Source organism: Eptesicus fuscus, chromosome 19 (assembly GCF_027574615.1).
Source record: "Eptesicus fuscus isolate TK198812 chromosome 19, DD_ASM_mEF_20220401, whole genome shotgun sequence".
In the NCBI taxonomy this organism is placed as follows: Eukaryota; Metazoa; Chordata; class Mammalia; order Chiroptera; family Vespertilionidae; genus Eptesicus; species Eptesicus fuscus.
In genome coordinates, this window is record NC_072491.1 from 3,560,372 (window position 1) to 3,579,390 (window position 19,019).

The 19,019-nt window shown below is 62.8% G+C and overlaps 1 protein-coding gene across 3 annotated transcripts in view; it reads left to right on the forward strand.

Annotated features, from left to right (window-relative positions):
• The window catches only part of ST3GAL1 (ST3 beta-galactoside alpha-2,3-sialyltransferase 1), a 53,894-nt gene extending 35,300 nt beyond the window's left edge, over positions 1-18,594 (forward strand). For 2 of the 3 annotated variants that reach the window (XM_054708603.1, XM_054708605.1), the window contains 6 exons: positions 8,869-9,739; positions 11,228-11,424; positions 12,456-12,635; positions 14,211-14,256; positions 16,199-16,318; positions 18,167-18,594. In XM_054708603.1, coding sequence (XP_054564578.1) covers positions 9,428-9,739; positions 11,228-11,424; positions 12,456-12,635; positions 14,211-14,256; positions 16,199-16,318; positions 18,167-18,340 — 1,029 coding nt within the window. In that variant the 5' untranslated portion in view covers positions 8,869-9,427 and the 3' untranslated portion in view covers positions 18,341-18,594. Of the gene's footprint in view, positions 1-8,469; positions 8,545-8,868; positions 9,740-11,227; positions 11,425-12,455; positions 12,636-14,210; positions 14,257-16,198; positions 16,319-18,166 lie in introns of those variants that run through there. The other variant, XM_008156610.3, reaches the window with a different exon arrangement.
• The last annotated feature ends 425 nt before the right edge of the window (positions 18,595-19,019 follow it).

A 19,019-nucleotide genomic window follows, 5' to 3' on the forward strand; every position in this document is an offset into this window, starting at 1 on the left:
CTGAGGCCCGGCACGGACCGAGGCCCCCACCTGCCACTGTGCACAGCCCCGCGTGAGCCTCCGCCCCTGTGCTGGGAGCACTGGCCACTCCGGACGGAGTGGGCCACATCGGCTCACAGTTGTTCGTGTGGAAAACAGTAGAATAATAATAATTAATAATAATAATAATAATAATGCAAGAATAACTCTGTTTTGCATGCTCACAGCTATAAAACTACTGCTCCCCGCCGTCTGTGTTGGTATCCGTGCCTGTCTGCCCCCAGGCTGGGGGCGGGGGGTGGGCTTTGGGAGTTAAGATCCCCAGGTTCTGGCCTTGGTGCCACCGGAGACTCGTTTGCCACCTTGGGCCGGTCACATCTCCTCCCGGAGCCTCGGTTTCCCCAAGGGGCAAAGGCAGCCGGAGAGGGTGGCCCTCCCTACGTTCCTGTGACGCTGAAATGCCCGACCCTGTGCCTCCCAGCGGCCCTGCCTTCTCCCCTCTCCCTGACCTGGGACCTGTGGCTGCCGGGCCGGGGACCTCTCTCTCCTCGGGGCCCAGAAGGCGTCGGGAAGTCTTCCGTGAACTGAACCTCGTTCCGCTGGGAAAGGAATAGCCAGCGAGCAGGTCTCCTTCCTTGTGGACCCGAGCCGCCTGCCTGCCCGCCTCCTCCCCAAGGAACAGGCGGCCGCCTGCGGGTCGACCAGCGAGCCCATCTTCCGTCTGCACCGCTGGGTCGCCCACCTGTCCGTGTGCCCAGGAAGCGGCCCCCGGGAGGGGCCAGGCCGCGGGCACAGTGCCAGGGATGCCGAAGTGAACCAGACACAGTCTGTGCCCTCCACGGTCGGGCTCACCCCGGCCGGCCGCGTTCTCCATTTGGCCGAATTCCAGAGAGTTCTTGCTGTGCTCACTCTCCAGCCATAAAAATGCTAATGTCAAGACACTTTGACCTCTCTCTGTTTTCTGTTTTCCCCAATGCCCGCCCCCAAATTCACTGGGTTAACATGTTCTGTGTTTACTAACCAACGCTAATGTCTCTGTTAAAATCAAATCACATTTCCTTCTGGCCCAGGTCGTGGGACACACCGGAGTCTCCTATGAATTCTGGGAAGCGGGAGGAGGACCGGGGAAGCTCCCGGGGAAGTGAGGCTCACCAGGTGGGACAGAAAGGTCACTCCATCAGCGAGGACCTTGTCTGGATAGTAACTTCCTTCCCCATGTGGGACACAGGACAGAAAAGGTATTCCGCCTGGATTCACTTAGTTCTCACGTAAGAAGTCCGCCCGTTAGTGCCTCTCGGCGTTGGCAGAAGACATGAGACTCCTGGGTCAGGGACCAGGGACTGGACCACTCAGGCGCAGCCGGCAGTGTGAGCTTCAGGTTTGTGTCGGCTCCCTCTCTGCCCCAGCGTCCTCGGGGACCAGCCACAGGCCCAGGCCGACGCCGGCACATGTGATGGGTTGCAGCATAGACCAGGGACCCTGAGCTGGGGGAGTCCACCGCGTGCAGCGAATCGAAAGCAAGCCATTCCCTCATGTGTCATGACTTCTTGCTGCAAACGTCACGCTGAACAAGGACCCCGATGAAGGGCAGTCAGGGCCTTGGATTCTTCGCTCAGCCGAGAGCGCGGGTGGATGGGAGACCCTCGGAGGAGCGGCATTGAAGGAAGTCCGGATTTGAATCCCAGGTCTGACGCCTACTGACTGTGAGATGAGGCAGATTACGACATCCAGACTTCTTTTAGCCTCCGTCTTCTCATCTGTAAAATGGGGACGATACCTACCTTCCAGGTGATTATTAGAGAATATGGAAGTTCACTCTGCCAGGAGCCCAGCGGAGAACAAGGGACCGTCCCTGAGCTCAGGGAGCCGCGTGGCACGGAGAATCTTTTCGGCTGCGCAGGAACGTAGGTGGGGAAACAAACGGGGGACATGCCGGGAGGGGCTGCGCATTGTGAACCGGGTACAAAAGGTTCAGGGGGAGTCTCTCCGAGGCGTGGACCTAAGACCTGGCATCCTGAGTTAAGAATGTCGCAGTATCGGTGTGCAAAGCATTCTGGGCAAAGCTGAGAGCCTGGGCCACGGTCCTGAGGTTGTCGTGCGTGAGGCCGGTGTCGCTTGAGCAGAGAAAGCAAAGAAAAGGCGTAGAAAACGGAGTCAGACAGAAGGCAAGCACCAGCTCTTACAGGCCCCTGCAGACAGTGGCCGGGACCTTGGATTTCAATCTAGGTGTGGAGAGAACCCGCTGGAGATTTGAGCAGGTGCGGGCAGAGCAGAGAACAGCATGGAGAGGGCATGGGAAGGGGGAGGTGGTGGGCTCTGGCCAGGGCTTCTTCTGTGGGACCAGCTCAGGCTGAGACTCAGAGGTGGACACTTCCCCTGCAGAGCTGGGGCTCCTCGAGCTTCACTCCTACAAAATGTACGACCCTGGGCCTCCACGTTCCCATCTGTAAAATGGGCGTATTAGTCGATTCAGTGAGTTCACGGGACTAACGCCCTTAGACATGCTCCGAGAGCTTCACTCGGGGCTCAGCACATGGGGATGGCCGCTCTCATGGGTTAGTACAGGAGCGGGGGCGGGGCAGGCCGCCGGCCCTCACCCAGGCCGGCGCTCTCACTGCGGCCTGCGCTCGCTGGCGCTCCTCGGCACGTGTAGTTGTGTTTCTACTTGTACACAAGGGCCACGCGTGGTGTGGCGTGGTCAGGTCGCTTGTCCAAGGTCACGCAGCTCATCGGCGCTTGGGACGGCAGCCTCCCTCCCCCACCCTCTCCCCGCTTTACACACCTGGACCTGCATCGGCTGCCTCCATCCACTGCTGACCCCGTGGTGACCCTGAGCAGGTCCTTGAGCCTGCCTGACCCTCTGTCCTGTAAGCACTGGGCGACGAGCCTCCTGTACCTGCTAATGATACAAGGTGGGAGGCGGCTGAGGTGGGGTTCCTCGTTCTGAATCGTCTATTTTTGTCATGGTTTCTGCACCCCCACATCGGAGCCATCCCCCCTTTTCCTCCCCCTGGGGCAGCTGTCAGCCTGGGCGCGCCAGCACGGGGCCTCCCCAAATTCCTGACCGCATTTCACGCTCCAAGTGCTGCCTGGACGTCTGAAGGCAGCGCCCTCAGGCCACGCAGGAGGAGATTTGTGGATTTAAATTCCTTTTGTGCGACTCAGAACAGGAGCACGTACCCAGCTCCTTGTCATAGGACCCTGATCCCCGCTAATCGTGTTTCCTCGGGGCGCTCCTCCAGGCCGCCTGACCCTGAGGTGTGCTGCAGGGACCTTTATTTCCCTCCGCTCCTGGCACAGGAGCCAGCGAGAGGCGCGGGTGGGAGAAGGCTTTGCAAGCCCAAGACAGGCTCTCCCCGCTGCCGGCAGGCGTGGGGCGTGGCAGGCAGTCACGTGTGCGCGGGAAGGAGTGGGGACACTGTGGCCCCAAAGGAGACGGGCTCCGACGCCAGGGGTGTCTGTGCACCCCCTCCAGTCCAGCCTCCGTGCCACCACCACCTGCTGCTCACGGACTGTCTGTGGCTCCCCATTGCCTTCACCCCCACGTGCCCTTTGCTGCAGACGTCCATGGCCTGCCCCCACCCACTGCGGCCGCTCTGAAGGGCACCTTTCTCTTCTTAGCTGTGCCAGGCGCCCCCGTCACCAGCGCCGCCACCTGTACTCTGGGGAGCTGCCCGGTTCACCCCATTCGCTCTGCTCTCTCCCATCACTGTCAGAGCCCCCGTCTCCACGGCCGTCTCCCCTGAGCCTTCTCTCCCTTCAGCTGCCACCTGCCTGCCACCGCTGTATCTCCAGGGCCCTTGGCGTTCCCTCCGGAGCTGGTCCCTGGGGAGCAGGGAGTGACCCCTGTGAACTGCCTCGCCCCCTCCCGGGGTGGGCTTCTCTCTGATGCTGTTCTCCGGAGGGTCCTGTGTGGCTGCAGCGGTGGCTGGTCCTTCCCAAGCCGGGGGGGAGGGAGGCAGAGCCCGTCCGTCCGTCCGGGTCTGAGCTGCAGGATCACAGACACCCGCTCGGGGGTGACTCAGCGGGGCTCGGGGTGACTCAGCGGGTGGGGCTCTGCTGGGCCGCACGCAAACCCCGTGCAGGGCTCACGCCCCCGTCTGCACGTGGGGATGGTCCCCGTCCCTCTCCGACCCCTCAGCGGCCAGGCTCAGGGCAGGGACAAAGCCCCAGGGGACAGCCCTCGCTGGGCCCCGCCTGGGCTGGGGTTCCGGCTCCTTGGCGGGTCTCTGGCTGCTGGGGGCCTCTGTGGCCGCCTCTGGAAGATGGAGATAAAACCCGGCCCCAGACGGCGATTGTCCTGGGCCCAGGCGGGGTGACCCAGAACAATGACTGGCAGAGAGAAAGCCTCCGTCCTTCCTGGTAACAGACGCTTAGATGAACCCCGCTTTGTGCGGCCGCCTGGGAGGCAGGGATGGCTTTTAACCTCCTTTGTCCAGATGAGGGACGGGACATCCCTGAGGTCACCCCCAAGGGCTCTGTGCCTTTCAGTTTCCCTGCAGGCCCCACCCCTGGCTGCTCCCTCCCCCCCGCCCCCACCTCTGCCCGCCTCTGCTTTCCGGGGCCTCCGCTCTCCCAGTTCCCTCTCAGCCCACGTGCCTTCCTGCTCCTTCCGGGGAGCCCCACGCCACCGCAGCTCCTCCTCTTGGAGTCCGGGGTCGGTTCCCCCCTCAGCTCTGGCAGCCCTCTCGCTGTGCGTCCTGGGAAAAGTCTCTCCCCCTTTCTGAGCTCAGCCTCCACCTCTGTCAATCAAGGGGGGCAGAAAGGGTGGGGCTGGGGTGTTCATTGGCACTCCGCGCGGGAAGACGGAAACCACTAGGAGTTCGGTAAGGAAACCCCCATTCAGGGGCACTCGCGACGTGCCAGGCACCTCCGTGCTTCCCCTGCAGGGACTCGGGTCGGACGCGGGTCCTTCTTGGCGCAGCGCTGCGAGGTCGGTGCCACGCTTTCGGATGAAGAAGCGGAGGCCAGGTCTCGGGCGGTCTCACGAGGCGGGGGAGTCAAACACCGCAGATAAGAAGCCGAGGTCAGGGCGTCCAGGGCAGCCGACACCCAGGATGGGAGCCCCCAGCCCCGCGGAAAGACGGGGAGAGACTCGGCACGCTGCACCTCGCTTTTCTTTGAAGGCATCTGCCAGGGCGTAAGGTGCTTGGATCCGGAGCCTGAGAACCGAGCCAAAAACAGCAGCCTCGAGGCTCAGAGACTAGACGGAGCTCTTGGCCACCTCCCAGGGCGGCAGGGGAGATAAGAAATCAGAGGTTACAGCGGGCACGGAAGAGGCGCCTCGGGAGGCATCCCAGCTCTGCTCCGAGAAGGGCTGTGCCCGATCAGTGAGCACAAACCCGAAATGCCCGGTCCTCCCAAGGGACTGAGGGGCAGGCCCCATCACCCTGACCATCCAGGGGACCCAGGTCACGTGCCCCTGCTCTCCCTGCCCGCCAGGCGGAAACAGCTTTTTCCCGGAATAAGGACCGCCGCAGCCGGAGCCTCTGCATGCTTGCCCTACACCGTGTCTGCACGTACCATGCATGTACCACGCCATGGCCGAAGGGAGAAAACAGACGGTATAAACAGACCCACAGGATGACAAGATGGGGAATTTCACCGGGAAACTACCACTCAGACAAAAAGGGCTCCGATGGAAATGCTAGAACTGAAACATACAAGAACTGACGTGGATGGAACATATGTTTCAAACACACCGGACACGGCGGAAGAGAGGAGGCACACGGCAGGATCCACCTCAAGAGGCTGGAAAGACAACAGGTTTCAAACCCGAAAAGAAACGTCAAGAAAGCAGGTAACAACGAGAGCAGGTATTGGTGGAGGAGAAGGACTCGCCGTGGCTACGTAGAGACCCGGGAGGAGGCAGAGGCGTGGGTCCGAGTGCGGGCTCGGCCTCCGCTTCCCTGCGTGACCTTGCACAAGCCACTTGCCGTCTCTGGGTCTCAGTTTGCCATTTCAGGGAAATGGGCGTGAGCACCCGTGTGGCCCAGCTGATGTGAGGATGACAGGCCCGCTGTTAGAAGTGCTAACGTCCCCGCCTGTCGGCAGTGTTTGCTCCGTCATTTCACCGGCACCCGTGGAGCAGGGGGCTTCACGCGGAGATGGGCGGGTGACCCGGCCTCGTGATAGCTGCTGCCCAGTCCAGCAGGCGTCTGCTCAGCATTCAATAACGCACACTGCTCATTCTGTAGGTTTTCCAAGTATTTGAAACAATTCTCTTAAAAAAAAAAAAAATAATATAATACACACACACACACACACACACACACTGAGTGGCCAGATTATTATGATCTCTGAACACACAATAATCTGGCCACTCTGTGTGTGTGTGTGTGTGTGTGTGTGTGTGTGTGTGTGAGGCCCGGTACATGAATTGGTGCATGGGTGGGGTCCAGCCAGCCTGGCCAGGGGGAGGGGACATGGGCAGTTGGCCGGCCTGCCTGCTGGTCGAACTCCTGGTTGAGGGGACAATTTGCATATTAGCCTTTTATTATATAGGATATACACTGAGTGGCCAGATTATTATGCGTTCAGAGGTCATAATAATCTGGCCACTCAGTGTATATATATTTATTGATTTCAGAGAGGAAGGGAGAGGGAGAGAGAGATAGAAACACCAATGATGAGAGAGGATCATTGATCCACTGCCTCCTGCATGCCTCCCACTGGGGATGGAGCCCACAACCTGGGCCTGTGCCCTGACCGGGAGTCGAACCGTAACCTCCTGGTTCAGGGGTGGGCGTTCAGCCACTGAGCCACGCCGGCTGCACGGAAACAGTTCCCTTAGTGGCAGGTCATTGCCGCCCTCTCTCTATCACCATGGACCCGCTGCTGCAGACAGGACAGGGAGTGTCTCTCTCCGCCCCCCCCCCCCCCCCCCGGCTCTCTGTTCGCTGAGGCGTGGCTCACTGGGCAGCAGAGATCTTGGCCCGCGGAGTCTTGGCCCAGGTTCCAGCCAGGGAGCCAGGGCTGGCGCTCCCCGCGTGTGGCGGGCTGCCCCACTTAACAGAGAACAGGGAAGTCACGCACGCCTCCTTTCTTCCCTGGGGCCGGGAGGGTGCAGGGCGTTCTTGCTTTTCCACTGTGGTTCTTTCCAGGGCCATTGAAAGCGCTCATTGTTACCAGCCCAGGCGCCTCTGCTGGGGGGTGGGAGCCCATGAGCACCCCGGCCTTGGAGATGGTGCCACTGGGTCGTGCCGGATGGAGGGAGGAGGGTGTCGCTGTGCCCCTCCAAGCCCCCCTCCCCCCATTCTGCAGCTCAGCCTCACCCTCCGTCTCCTTCCACCCCAGTGTCCCCTGCGGGCATCTGGATCTCACAGGCAGCCAGGAGGTGGCGGGGAACCGGCCCGGCTTCCCGGCTCATCCCTCCGTGTGGCTCCCAGGCATCTGTTGACGTGAATTCGTCTCGGCCGTTGGTGTTGGGACCCAGGCCCTGCTTATCACCACGGCCAACACAGGGAGACCCTGTCCCTCCCTGCTCAGCTCAGACCCTGCGGAGGGCTCCGTCCCTCAGAGAAAGCCTGGTCTCGGGAATGTCTTCCCTCCCCCCAAATACACACCTGCTCCCCCTCCCCCACTGACCAGGCCCACCAGCCTCCTTCCTCCCAAAGGCGCTGGGCCTCCCAGACGCTCCGGGAGCTCCCACCTTAGAATCATTTATGCTGGATCTCGGCCTCAGCACATGCACTGTGAGTGGCTGCTTGATTGACAGCCCCGAGATGTGAGCAGAATCTCTCTTCTCCCTTTTCCAGTTCAAGGAATGGCCCAGAGAGGTTAGGTTGCTTCTTCACAGCCACACAGCACACGGGTGACACAGCCTGGTGGGCATGGGCATCCTCGGATGGGGTCCGTGCTTTCTCGCTCGGATCTGTGAATTGCCAGCCCTTGCCTGTCCCTCATTCACGCCTGCCTTCCCCGATGCCACGGGTGTGCCCGGGGTCAGGCTCAGTCAGAGCGTGAGGCTGAGTTTCTATCCTCTTGGAGCGCCCGCCAGGGAGGAGGAGGAGGAAGGCAGATGCGGAAACAGCAGGCCGAAGGGAGCCAGGACTCTGCGGCCGCCGGGAGTGGGCAGGCCTCCCCTGGGAGTCAGCGCCAGCTCAGGCCTGAAGAAGGAGCGAGGCCCGAGCAGGGTGGGGTGGCTGTTCTGGACAGCGGGGGCAGCGTGGGCAGGAGCCCAGGGGCAGGAGCAAGTGTGCTCTGAGGCGCAGTTGTGTTGCTTCAAGTTGCAAGTAATCTGCTTTACACAATAAAGGGGATTTATTGTCTCATGTGCCTGAAAGGTCAGAGCGTGGGGGGGCTGCAGGTGCGGCTCCGTCAGGGATTGAATGCCTCCTGCTGGTCCTGCCCGGCCGTCCCCCCTGCGAGGAGCCCGCACCATGACCCGCATGGCCCTGACTGCCTCGTCCCGGCCTCACACAGACCAGAGCAAAAGCAAGTGCCTTCCCTTCCTGCAGAAGCCGGGGGGGGTTCCCTCTGATGGGATGGAATTAGGGCGCCTTCTCATCCCTGGACCAACGCCTGTGCTGGCCAGGAGAAAGCAGAGCGAGCCGGTCTTGGAAGGTGAATCTGGCTCAAGTGGACAAGCTGCTGGGTGTTGTTTTTTTTTAATGTGTCTTTATTGATTTCAGAGAGGAAGGGAGAGGGAGAGAGGAATAGAAGCATCGACGATGAGAGAGAATCATTGATCGGCTGCCTCCTGCACGGCCCCCCTCCCCCCCCACTGCGGACCGAGCCCACAACCCAGGGCATGTGCCCTTGACTGGAATCGAACCTGGGACCCTTCAGTCCCCAGGCGGATGCTCCGTCCACTGAGCCAAACCAGCCAGGGTGTCATAACAAGGTAATAGAATTCCATCCCGTTTTGCTTCCTCCTTCTCTGTGCAGATGACAGACAGCCCTCGGTGCCTTCGTCAAGCCCACTGCCTCCGGCCACGTCTCTGGTGGCCGTGTGGTCGGACTGAGCTCTGACGGCATCAGCACACACAGCCTTCCCGGACGGAGGACGGCGGCACAGCGGCTCCTGGTCCCCCACCGTGACCCTGCCTCCCAGGCCCTCCCCCAGCGGGACCCGGCACTTCACAGCGTCAGTGCCCCTCCGCCCCTTTGGATGGGAAAGGCGATCACGGGTCTTACGTCGGATGATCGCTTCGCGGAGAGACAGTTCCGGCTGTCCGAGGGGTGCTGATGCGGCAGGCGCCTTTAGGTTCCGCAAGAGACAGGTTTGCTGCAAGAAGAGGCATCCCGCAGCCTGAATGACCCCCGTGGCCTTCGGGTGTCACAGGGTGATTTCCGGTGCCCGAGGGTGACCGTCGCCAGGCGGAAGCGAAGTTGACCATAGCGAGCCTCGGGGGGCCCCCCCGCGCCCCTTGGACACCCACGCCTCGCCTTGCGGGACGTGATTTCCTGCAGCTCGTCGCCGGGGAGCCCCGTGGGGAAAGCCGCCATGGTGACCCTGCGGAGAAGGACCCTCAAAGTGCTCACCCTCCTCGTCCTCTTCGTCTTCCTCACCTCCTTCCTCCTGAGCTACTCGCACACCGCGGCGACCTCCCCCTGGCTGCCCAGGCAGCTGGTCCTGGAGCTCTCCGACAGCTTCCGGCGGCTGCTGGCCTTCTCCCGCCGGCCCTGCACCTGCGCCCGCTGCGTCGGCCAGCGGAGGGTCTCGTCCTGGTTCGACGACAGGTTCAACTGGTCCATGCAGCCGCTGCTGACCGCGAAGAACGCGTTCTTGGACGAAGACACCTATAGGTGGTGGCTGGTGAGTGCGCCGGCCGAGGCGGGGGACGAGGGAGGGGGCCCCGGCACCTGAGTGCACACCTGGGGCCCTGCCAGGTGCTTCGCAGGAATTGCAATGTTGGCCATTCATTCATTCATTCATTCATTCATGCAAAAACGACTGCCCAAGCCGGTTTGGCTCAGTGGCTAGAGCGTCGGCATGTGAACTGAAGGGTCCCGGGTTTGATTCCGGTCAAGGGCACGTAGCTGGGTTGCAGGCTCGATCCCCGGTCCTGTAAGAGAGGCTTTTAATCAATGTGTCTCTCTCACATTGATGTTTCTCTTCGTCTCTCCCCCTTCTTTCCACTCTCTCTAAAAAGCAATGGAAAAGTCCTCAGGTGAGGATTAAAGCACACACACACACACACACACACACACCACCTCCTTATTGAGGATGTGCTATATATACATGAGAACAGAGAGTTCCGTGTGGACACTGTGGTCCTGAACACTTGGAAGTGTTGGGGCGCACAGGGGCCCCGCCCGGTGGGGATCTCCAAGGGGGTTCCTGCAGGGGAGCGTGGCTGCGGCCACTCCCCCAGGGGTTTGCAGGGAGTGAGCCCCACGCGGGCAGCGGCAGCCCCGTGGCCTGGGAGCCTGTGAGACGGGCAGGATGTGGGCCGAGCCAGGATGAGCACGGTCGCCAGGTCTCGGGGGGTTGCGATGAGGAGCTTGGAGCTGCCCCAGGCGGTCTGAGCAGAAGCAGGTGCTTGATCCCGGATGATGGTTTCCCTCTGATGGTGATGAACTAATACTCCTGGACCATTTATCCGTGCACATCTCAGGAGCATTACATACATCACCGTGTCACGTGACCATCACCCCTTCTGCACCCAGCACTTTCCCAGCATCCCCCCGACACTCTGTACCTAACCCCCTTCCCCGGCCCCAGCCCCCTAGACCCTGGCAACCCCCGTACCCCTCTCTGCCCATGAATTTGACTCCTTGGAGCCTCACGTGGCGGGAGGGACCGTTGGTGTTGGTCCTCTGTCTCGGCATCTCTTCAGGGTCCGCTCATGCTGTAGCGTGTGTCCGAATGTCCTTCTTCTATGGCTGAGTGATATTCCATTGTATGCATGCTCCATGTTTTATTTCATTTTATTTTTTAAAGTATATTCTTATTGATTCCAGAGAGGAAGGGAGAGGGAGAGAGAGAGAGAAACATCAATGATGAGAGAGAATCACTGATGGGCTGCCTTCTGCACGCCCCGCACTGGGGATCCAGCCTGCAACCCGGGCAGGGAGTCGAACCATGACCTCCTGGTTCATAGGTTGACCCTCAACCACTGAGCCACACTGGCCGGGCTGCGTGCTCCACCTTTTCACATCTATTCATCTGTCACTGGACATGGGGCAGAGCCCCGGCCCCCCTCTGGCCCCCTCCCTGCCCCCTCCCCCCGCCACGTCCCCGCCACGTCTCCGCCAGAGGCAGTGCAGCCAGGCCCACCTGTCTCCTGTCCTTGGGCCACAGACGCTGCAGCGGGAGAAGCAGCCCCGCGACCTGAACGACACCCTCAGGGAGCTGCTCCGCGTGGTGCCCCCCAACGTGGACCCGCTGCTGGAGAAGAAGGCGGGGGGCTGCCGGCGCTGTGCCGTCGTGGGCAACTCGGGCAACCTGCGGGAGTCCTGGTACGGGCCTCACATCGACAGCCACGACTTCGTGCTGAGGTGAGCGGCCGGACCCTTGCCCCGGGCGCACCCGGGCACCCCCGGGCCCCGGCGCGGAAGGAGGCACCTGGGCTCCGGGCCCGGAGGTCGAGGTCCCAGCCCCGGTGTGCCCGGACCTACCCGGGGACCTCAGGCTCCTCGCGGCACCCTCGGGGCCTCGGCGTCCCCATCTGCCCGGCGGGGTGGAGACAGACGCAGGTGCCTCTCCGGACGCAGTGGGCGGGAGCTTGGCGCCGAGAGCCCTGGCGAGACGGCAAGGCTCACTCACAGACCCTCGTCTGGTCTGTGAAATCCATCCCGTTTGGCAGCCTGCACGCTGTTCGTGTAAAATCTGTTTTCCCGTCGCCACGTGGCCAGGTGTCCCAGGAAGGTGCCCCACGCACGCCTCTCTGGGTTCCTTGTAACCGCCGTTCCCTCAGCCCAGAGCGAGAAACAGCAGCAGCGAGGGGGTGGGGTGGGGGGAGGAGCTGGTGATCCCCAGGTGCCTTCTAGAATCTTCCGTCCCTGTGATCTCTGACTTTCTATGTCCTTAGACCAGTGGTTTTCAACCTTCCTAATGCCGCGACCCTTTAATACAGTTCCTCATGTGGTGGTGACCCCCAACCATAACATTATTTTCGTTGCTACCTCATAACTGTAATGTTGCTACTGTGATGAATCGTAATGTAAATATCTGTGTTTTCTGATGGTCTTAGGCTCTACGCCTCAGACCCACAGGTTGAGAACCTTTTCAAATCTATTCATCTGTCACTGGACATGGGGCAGAGCCCCGGCCCCCCCTCTGGCCCCCTCCCTGCCCCCCCCCCCCACGTCCCCGCCAGAGGCAGTGCAGCCAGGAGACCCTAGCAGGGTCGCCTAAGCGCACCTGAGCTCCTAAAAGGAAAACCCCGCAGATCCCCGAGCCGCGTGTCGCTGTCCCCACGTCACAGATGAGGAGGCCGCGGAGTTGAGCGCCGGCCCCAGGTCCCGCCGGCCCCCGGGATGTGGGACCGCGTGAGCCATGCGTGTGCGACTCATCCCTTCTCCTCCAGGATGAACAAGGCCCCCACCGCGGGGTTCGAGGCCGACGTGGGGAGCAAGACCACCCACCACTTCGTGTACCCCGAGAGCTTCCGCGAGCTGGCCGAGAACGTCAGCATGGTGCTGGTCCCGTTCAAGACCCTGGACCTGGAGTGGGTGGTCAGCGCCACCACCACCGGCACCATCTCCCAGTAGGTCCCCCCGGGGCGTCGGGTGGAGGGGCCGTGGCCTGGCCGCTCGCTGCTCCTCTTCACCCTGTGGGTGCCTCCTGGCCGCCCACCGTGCTGTTCCCTGCGCCACAGCCCGGCTCCTGCTGTTCCCTGCGATGCGCCCCTCCACGCGCTTCCTCCTGGGATGCACCCGCCGCCCAGCCCACAGGCCACCTCTGACTCTCCGCTCTCCCCGGCCCCGCACCTCCCATCGCTCTAACGCCCCCCGGACTTGCACCTGTTCCTCCTCTTGACCCCCAAGTGGACCACGCGCTGTGCTTCCCCGAAGCCCGGCAGCTCCTGGGGAAGGGGCCGCTGGGAAGGGCTCAGCGCACCTTAGCGCCGACCCCTCACCGCTGCGTGCTCCGCGTGCAGCCATCTGCCTCCAAACTGAAAGCGGCGCTGGGCGGGGTGGGCGCAGGTGGGAGGATGGGGTGCCGAGCGTGGCAGCTGGGGCGTGAGTCGTCCTTCGCGTGCGCACACCTTCCCGACACCACACGCCCGGGGCACGTGGCGTCTGACCCGATCGTCACAGTTGTCGTGTTCAGGCCTCCCTTCCGCCAGGGAGGGCGCGAGGCTTGGCCGGCAGCGTGCTCGAGGCGGACTCTGCCCGGAGCCAGGCTCGCACCTGGTCCCCTTCCTAAGTCCCTGCTGTTCCCGAAGGGGAGTGGTTTCCGTGTCCAGGGGGCCAAGCCCGTGTGAGGCCCCGTGTGGACGGTGCAGGATGCGGAGGGTGGGGGGGTGCTGTGCTCCCAGGAGAAGGGAGGGAGGGAGGCAGGCGCTCGGGCAGGGGAGTGCCACCTGGTCCCTGGGTTCCAGAGCAAAAGCTGCGCCCGAGTCAGAGCCAGAGTGAAGCCAGGGCCTTCATCTTGGAGGCTCCTGACGCTCCGGATGAAAAGCAGGCAGTGTGGGCCTCCTCAGCCGGCACCCCTACCGTGGGCGTAGGTGCTCTGGCCTCCATGGGTCCCAAGGCTCTGTGTGTGTGTGTGTGTGTGTGTGTGTGTGGTGGGGGGGGGGCCCTGGGGGGCCCTTGGAGCAAGTCCCCTTAACCTTTCTGGGAGAAGGCCCATAACACAGCAGAAAGTCCTCGAATGAGCCAAGATCGCCCTCTGGCGTCTGTAATGGGCCACTGCAGGGCTGTGGCAGGGGCCTGTGGCTGGTGGGGGCGGGGAGCGGGATGTGTTGTGGCCGGGGGAGGGGGGGGCGCTGTGGCTGGGGGGAGTGGGGCTGTGCTGGGGGGGCTGTGGCTGGCGGGGAGCAAGGCTGTGGCATGGGGGCTGTGGCTGGGGGGAGTGAGGCTGTGGGGGGCCTGTGGCTGTGGCGGGGAGGGCTGTGGCGGGGAGCAAGGCTGTGGCATGGGGGCTGTGGGGGGCTGTGGCTGGGGGGAGTGAGCCTGTGGGGACCTGTGGCTGTGGGGGGGAGGGCTGTGGCGGGGCGGGGTGCCCCTGTGAAAGTGTCTGCCTCCTCAGCCTGGCCCTGCTTCCCTCTCAGTCACCCCTCCCCAGCTGCCCGCAGCAGCCGGCCCCCCCACACTGACCCTCTGCTCTCTCCCCCCAGCACCTACATCCCTGTCCCCTCGAAGATCAAAGTGCGGAAGGATCAGGTGAGTGGCGCTCATGCTCACCTGTGATGCTCTGCCCGGTGGGACGTGGTGGGGAGGGCACCCTCCCCGCTGCCAGCATCTGGCCTCAGGGAGCCCTGGGCGCTGGGCCGGTGGAGTCCCTGCTGGAGGGACCGACCCTGGGACCCTGGACCGGCAGCATCGCCTGGGAGACTCACAGATGCAACCCCCCAACCCCCACCAGACCTACCTGGGGTTATAGAAGGCCTCCAGGGGTGCCAAAGGGGCTGCAGTTTGAGAACTACTGTGTGAGCTTCTCCAAGCCAGACCTCACTGGTGTCTCCATCATTTCCTGGTGTGGGGGCCGGCCAAAATCTGGGCAGAGGGCAGAAGGATGAAGGCAGGGCAGTGGCCAACACACTGACCCTTTGCCCACGTGCTCTTACTTAAATACCAGGGCCCTGGTGCATGGATTCGTGCACATTGAAAGGAAACAGAAGGTGGCCGGTGGGGCAGGACTGGGCAAGATGGGCTGGACACGATGCCCTGGAGCCTACCTTCTGAGGTTCCTCCCCAGCCGGCCACGCCTGGGGCGGCACTGTGGCTTGAAGGGTGTCTCTGGAGTGAGTGGGGTCCCTCCGGCAGGTGGGGTCCCTCGGCCTGGCCTGCGGGGATCGGGCCAAAACCGGCTCTCCGATATCCCCCAAGGGGTCCTGGATTGCGAGAGGGCGGTTCTTGGCTGATGCACTCCAAAATCAGACTCCCTCTTCTGGTTCCGGGGTGCGTCACCCGAGAACCGCTGCTGCCAAATCACTGCAGCTCGGCAGCTCCTGCGTTGAGCGTCTGCCCCCTGATGGTCAGTGGGCGTCATGGCTACGGGTCGAAGCGTCTGCCCCCCGGTGGTCATTGAGCATCATAGCTACTGGTTGGACGGTCGGACGGTCTGTTAGTCTTTTATACATATAGATATTTTTATAGATTTCAGAGAGTTAGGGAGAGGGAGAGAGAGAGATAGAAATATCAGTGATGAGAGAGAATCACTGGTCGGCTGCCTCCTGCACACCCCACGCTGGGGATCAAGCCCAGAGCCCAGGCATGTGCCCTGACTGGGAATTGAACCCTGACCTCCTGGTTCATAGGTCGATGCTCAACCACTGAGCCTGCATGCTCTTATTTAAATGGGGAGATTGGCGTCAGAGAGGTCAGGCAACTTGCCCGGGGACCCACAGCTGGTTTGGGGTCACGCAGAACTGGGGTCCTCCCCGGCCTGCAGCACCCGCCTGCGTGGGGCGGTACTGCTGCGGGGGAGAAGCCACATGGCAGGGAGGCAGTGGCAAACCACTAGGCTGCGAGCTGAAGGGGTCACCGCGGCGAGCATAGGCCCCCTCCAGTCCTCTCGGGGCGGGGGAGGTGTTGCATTAGGCTTCCTGCACACGCCTGCCCTCTGCTGCCGGGCAAGTCCCCTCAAAGCTGCCGTGAGTAGCGGCACCAAGGCCTTGCCGGTTACCAGGACGCCCCCGCTCGGCCACCGCTGGCTGTGTGGCCTTGAGCACGTTGCTGAGCTCTCTGAGCCTCGGCTTCCTCCTCTGTAGCAGGAGAAGGGGGAGAGCCAGCACACTGCGTCCTTTTAGGGACGGGACCATTTGGGCCCAGCCCGGGTGGATAGTAGCTCCGTGCATGAGTTTTCCTGCAGCCGCCCCGTCTCGCTCAGCCCCGGCCTCGTGTGACTGTGAGACGTCACCTGCTCAGCGAGCCTTCTCCCCCGCTCCAGGGCTTCCCTGCCTCCCTGTCCCCCGAGTTCTTCCCCAGCATCTTCTGGCACTTCACCAGCGAGGCTCCTGTCTTTTCCCGCTAGCATGCAGCCCCCTGAGTGCCGGGGCCTTGTTCCCATCATGTCTGTCCCTGTGGCCACAAGCGCGTGGCACCGAGAGGGGGTGTGTCCTTCCCCAGCCGTCTCTCAGAGGGCCGTGTGCTCCCCCCGCAGATCCTGATCTACCACCCGGCCTTCATCAAGTACGTCTTCGACAACTGGCTGCAGGGCCATGGGCGCTACCCGTCCACCGGCATCCTCTCCGTCATCTTCTCCCTGCACGTCTGTGACGAGGTACGCCCCTCCCCCGGGCCCCCGCCGGCCACGCCAGGCACCAGGGTCCCTCATTCACTGTTCCCGAGAGGCCATGCCAGCGTCTGTGGTCCGGCTGACCTTGATCCCGACCCCAGCCCCTGTGAGAGCATCTGTGGTCCGTCTGACCTTGATCCCGACCCCAGCCCCTGTGAGAGCATCTGTGGTCTGTCTGACCTTGATCCCGACCCCAGCCTCTGTGAGAGCATCTGTGGTCCGGCTGACCTTGATCCTGACCCCAGCCCCTGTGAGAGCATCTGTGGTCCGGCTGACCTTGATCCCGACCCCAGCCCCTGTGAGAGCATCTGTGGTGGGGCTGACCTTGATCCTGACCCCAGCCGCTGTGAGAGCATCTGTGGTCCGGCTGACCTTGATCCCGACCCCAGCCCCTGTGAGAGCATCTGTGGTCCGGCTGACCTTGATCCTGACCCCAGCCCCTGTGAGAGCATCTGTGGTCCGGCTGACCTTGATCCCGACCCCAGCCCCTGTGAGAGCATCTGTGGTCTGGCTGACCTTGATCCCGACCCCAGCCCCTGTGAGAGCATCTGTGGTGGGGCTGACCTTGATACCGACCCCAGCCCCTGTGAGAGCTGACCTTGATCCCGACCCCAGCCCCTGTGAGAGCTGACCTTGATCCCGACCCCAGCCCCTGTGAGAGCTGACCTTGATCCCGACCCCAGCCCCTGTGAGAGCTGACCTTGATCCTGACCCCAGCCCCGGTGGCCTGGCAGGCCTCTCTCGGGGGTGCTTTAAGGAGGAGCGGTGGTTTCCAAGAACCTTCCCAGGAGCACGTTCTGGCTCATTCTGTGTGAGCTCCCTAGGCTCCCAGGACCAATGGGTGGAAGCGCCGATTTGGGGGCGAAACAAAGGAGCCGTTGGCACAGGAGACCTGGGTCAGGCTGCTGCTCCCACCTCAGAGCTAGAGCCCGGCTCTCAGGCCACCCGCCCACTCCCGCCAGAATCTCAGAGTGGGAACCAGGCACCCAGGGCTTCCACTGTCCCCCAGGATGGACTGCCAGAGAGCTTGGGAAGTGTGTTCCCCCTCCTGGGCCTCCTTCAATAGCCACCAGGTGGCGCCGGGTTTCCACCCGTGATCTAGGCCAGGGGCGGGGAGTGTCCGGCCCAGGGCCTGTATGAGGCCCAAGAAATCATGAGGTCTGGCCCTGCCAAGGCAACAGAGCGGGCTAATTTTTAAGTTGATAATTCTGTATGGCCCACGAATGACGTTATAAACATCCGAAGGGCCTGGGCAGGAAAGAGGTTCCCACCCTGGTCCATCCAGGCTGTTCCCTGCCTCCGGGGCAGAGGAGCAGGAGGGGCCACAGGAGAAGGACTCGGTAAACACCGGCCACGGTAAGGAAGGCCCCGCCCGCTGGCCAGGGAGGGCGCCTGGCCGATGGAGATCAGCCTGAGGGCAGAAAGGACCCCGGCCTCCCCACGGATGTCACTCTTGGCCCCATTTTCCAGATGAGGAGAGTGAGGCTCAGAGAAGGGATGCAGCATTTGCAGGTCCTCCAGGGGGTGGCAGGGCTGGGGTGCTCCTCTTCCCCGGCTCCCCAATCCTTGGAGGAGAGGTGGTACTGCCCCAGAGGCGAGACCCCGCTCCCTCAGGACCACCCAGGTGCAGCCGCCTCCCCCGGAGCCTTCCCACACAACACGAACTTGACTTTTACTCAACACCACGCCCCCCGGAGTCCCGGGAACCTAGAGAGGGATTTCTGCGCTCCTGGGAAAGGGCGTGTGCAGATGCGGGGGCCTGCCGGCTTCCTGTCCCACCGGCTCTACCCGCCGCCCGGCCGCCCGGCCCTGACCTCTGCTTGGCCCCCGCAGGTGGACCTGTACGGCTTCGGGGCGGACAGCAGAGGAAACTGGCACCATTATTGGGAAAACAACCCGTCGGCGGGGGCTTTCCGCAAGACCGGGGTGCATGACGGAGACTTTGAGTCCAACGTGACCACCACCTTGTCGTCCATCCACAAAATCCGGATCTTCAAGGGGAGATGACGCCGCGAAGGGTCGCGGACGGCCACATCCGCGCAGTCACTCACAGCAGCCCCAGCTCCTCGCCGGGGCTGTTCCTTCCGTTCCGGGGGCTCCCGGGGCCAGCCTCGCGCACCCCAACATTTGACAGCATCTACTCAGCAATGTCACCGGGCTGCAGAGCACGTCTGAGCGACCCTCCCGGCTCTCCCCGCGCCGGGAAAAGGTGGAGACGCGGGGGAAGTCCGTTCTCCGAATACGGCTGCGGAAGACGGGGGTGGGGGTGGGGAGGCAGATACTGAAGACCCTCCCCCCCCCCCCCCCCGGTTTTAAAAGAAAGGACATTTCCCAGGGAGGACGGGCAGAGACTCCTTTGCTGGGGGGCCCAGGGCTGACGCCCGCACTCTGATTCTCGCTGGATGTTTCCGAGTGGGGGCGGCTCCGGACAGCCACGCGCTGGGGGCCGGGCGACCCCTTCCTCGCATGTGGCAGCTCCCACTCCCCTCTGTTCCCCGAACTCGTTCTGGTGGCAGGAGGGGCTCCCCCGAAGGCCTTCACGCTCAGGCAGGCGTTTCTGAGTCCAGCAGAGACCTCTTCTCCTTCTCCCCAAAACGATGTTCTTGCGAGGACCATCCCGGTGATGGCCCCGGGCAGGTCTGGCCACTCCATGTGCCTTCGTACTGTCCCGGTGGAGATGCCTGCG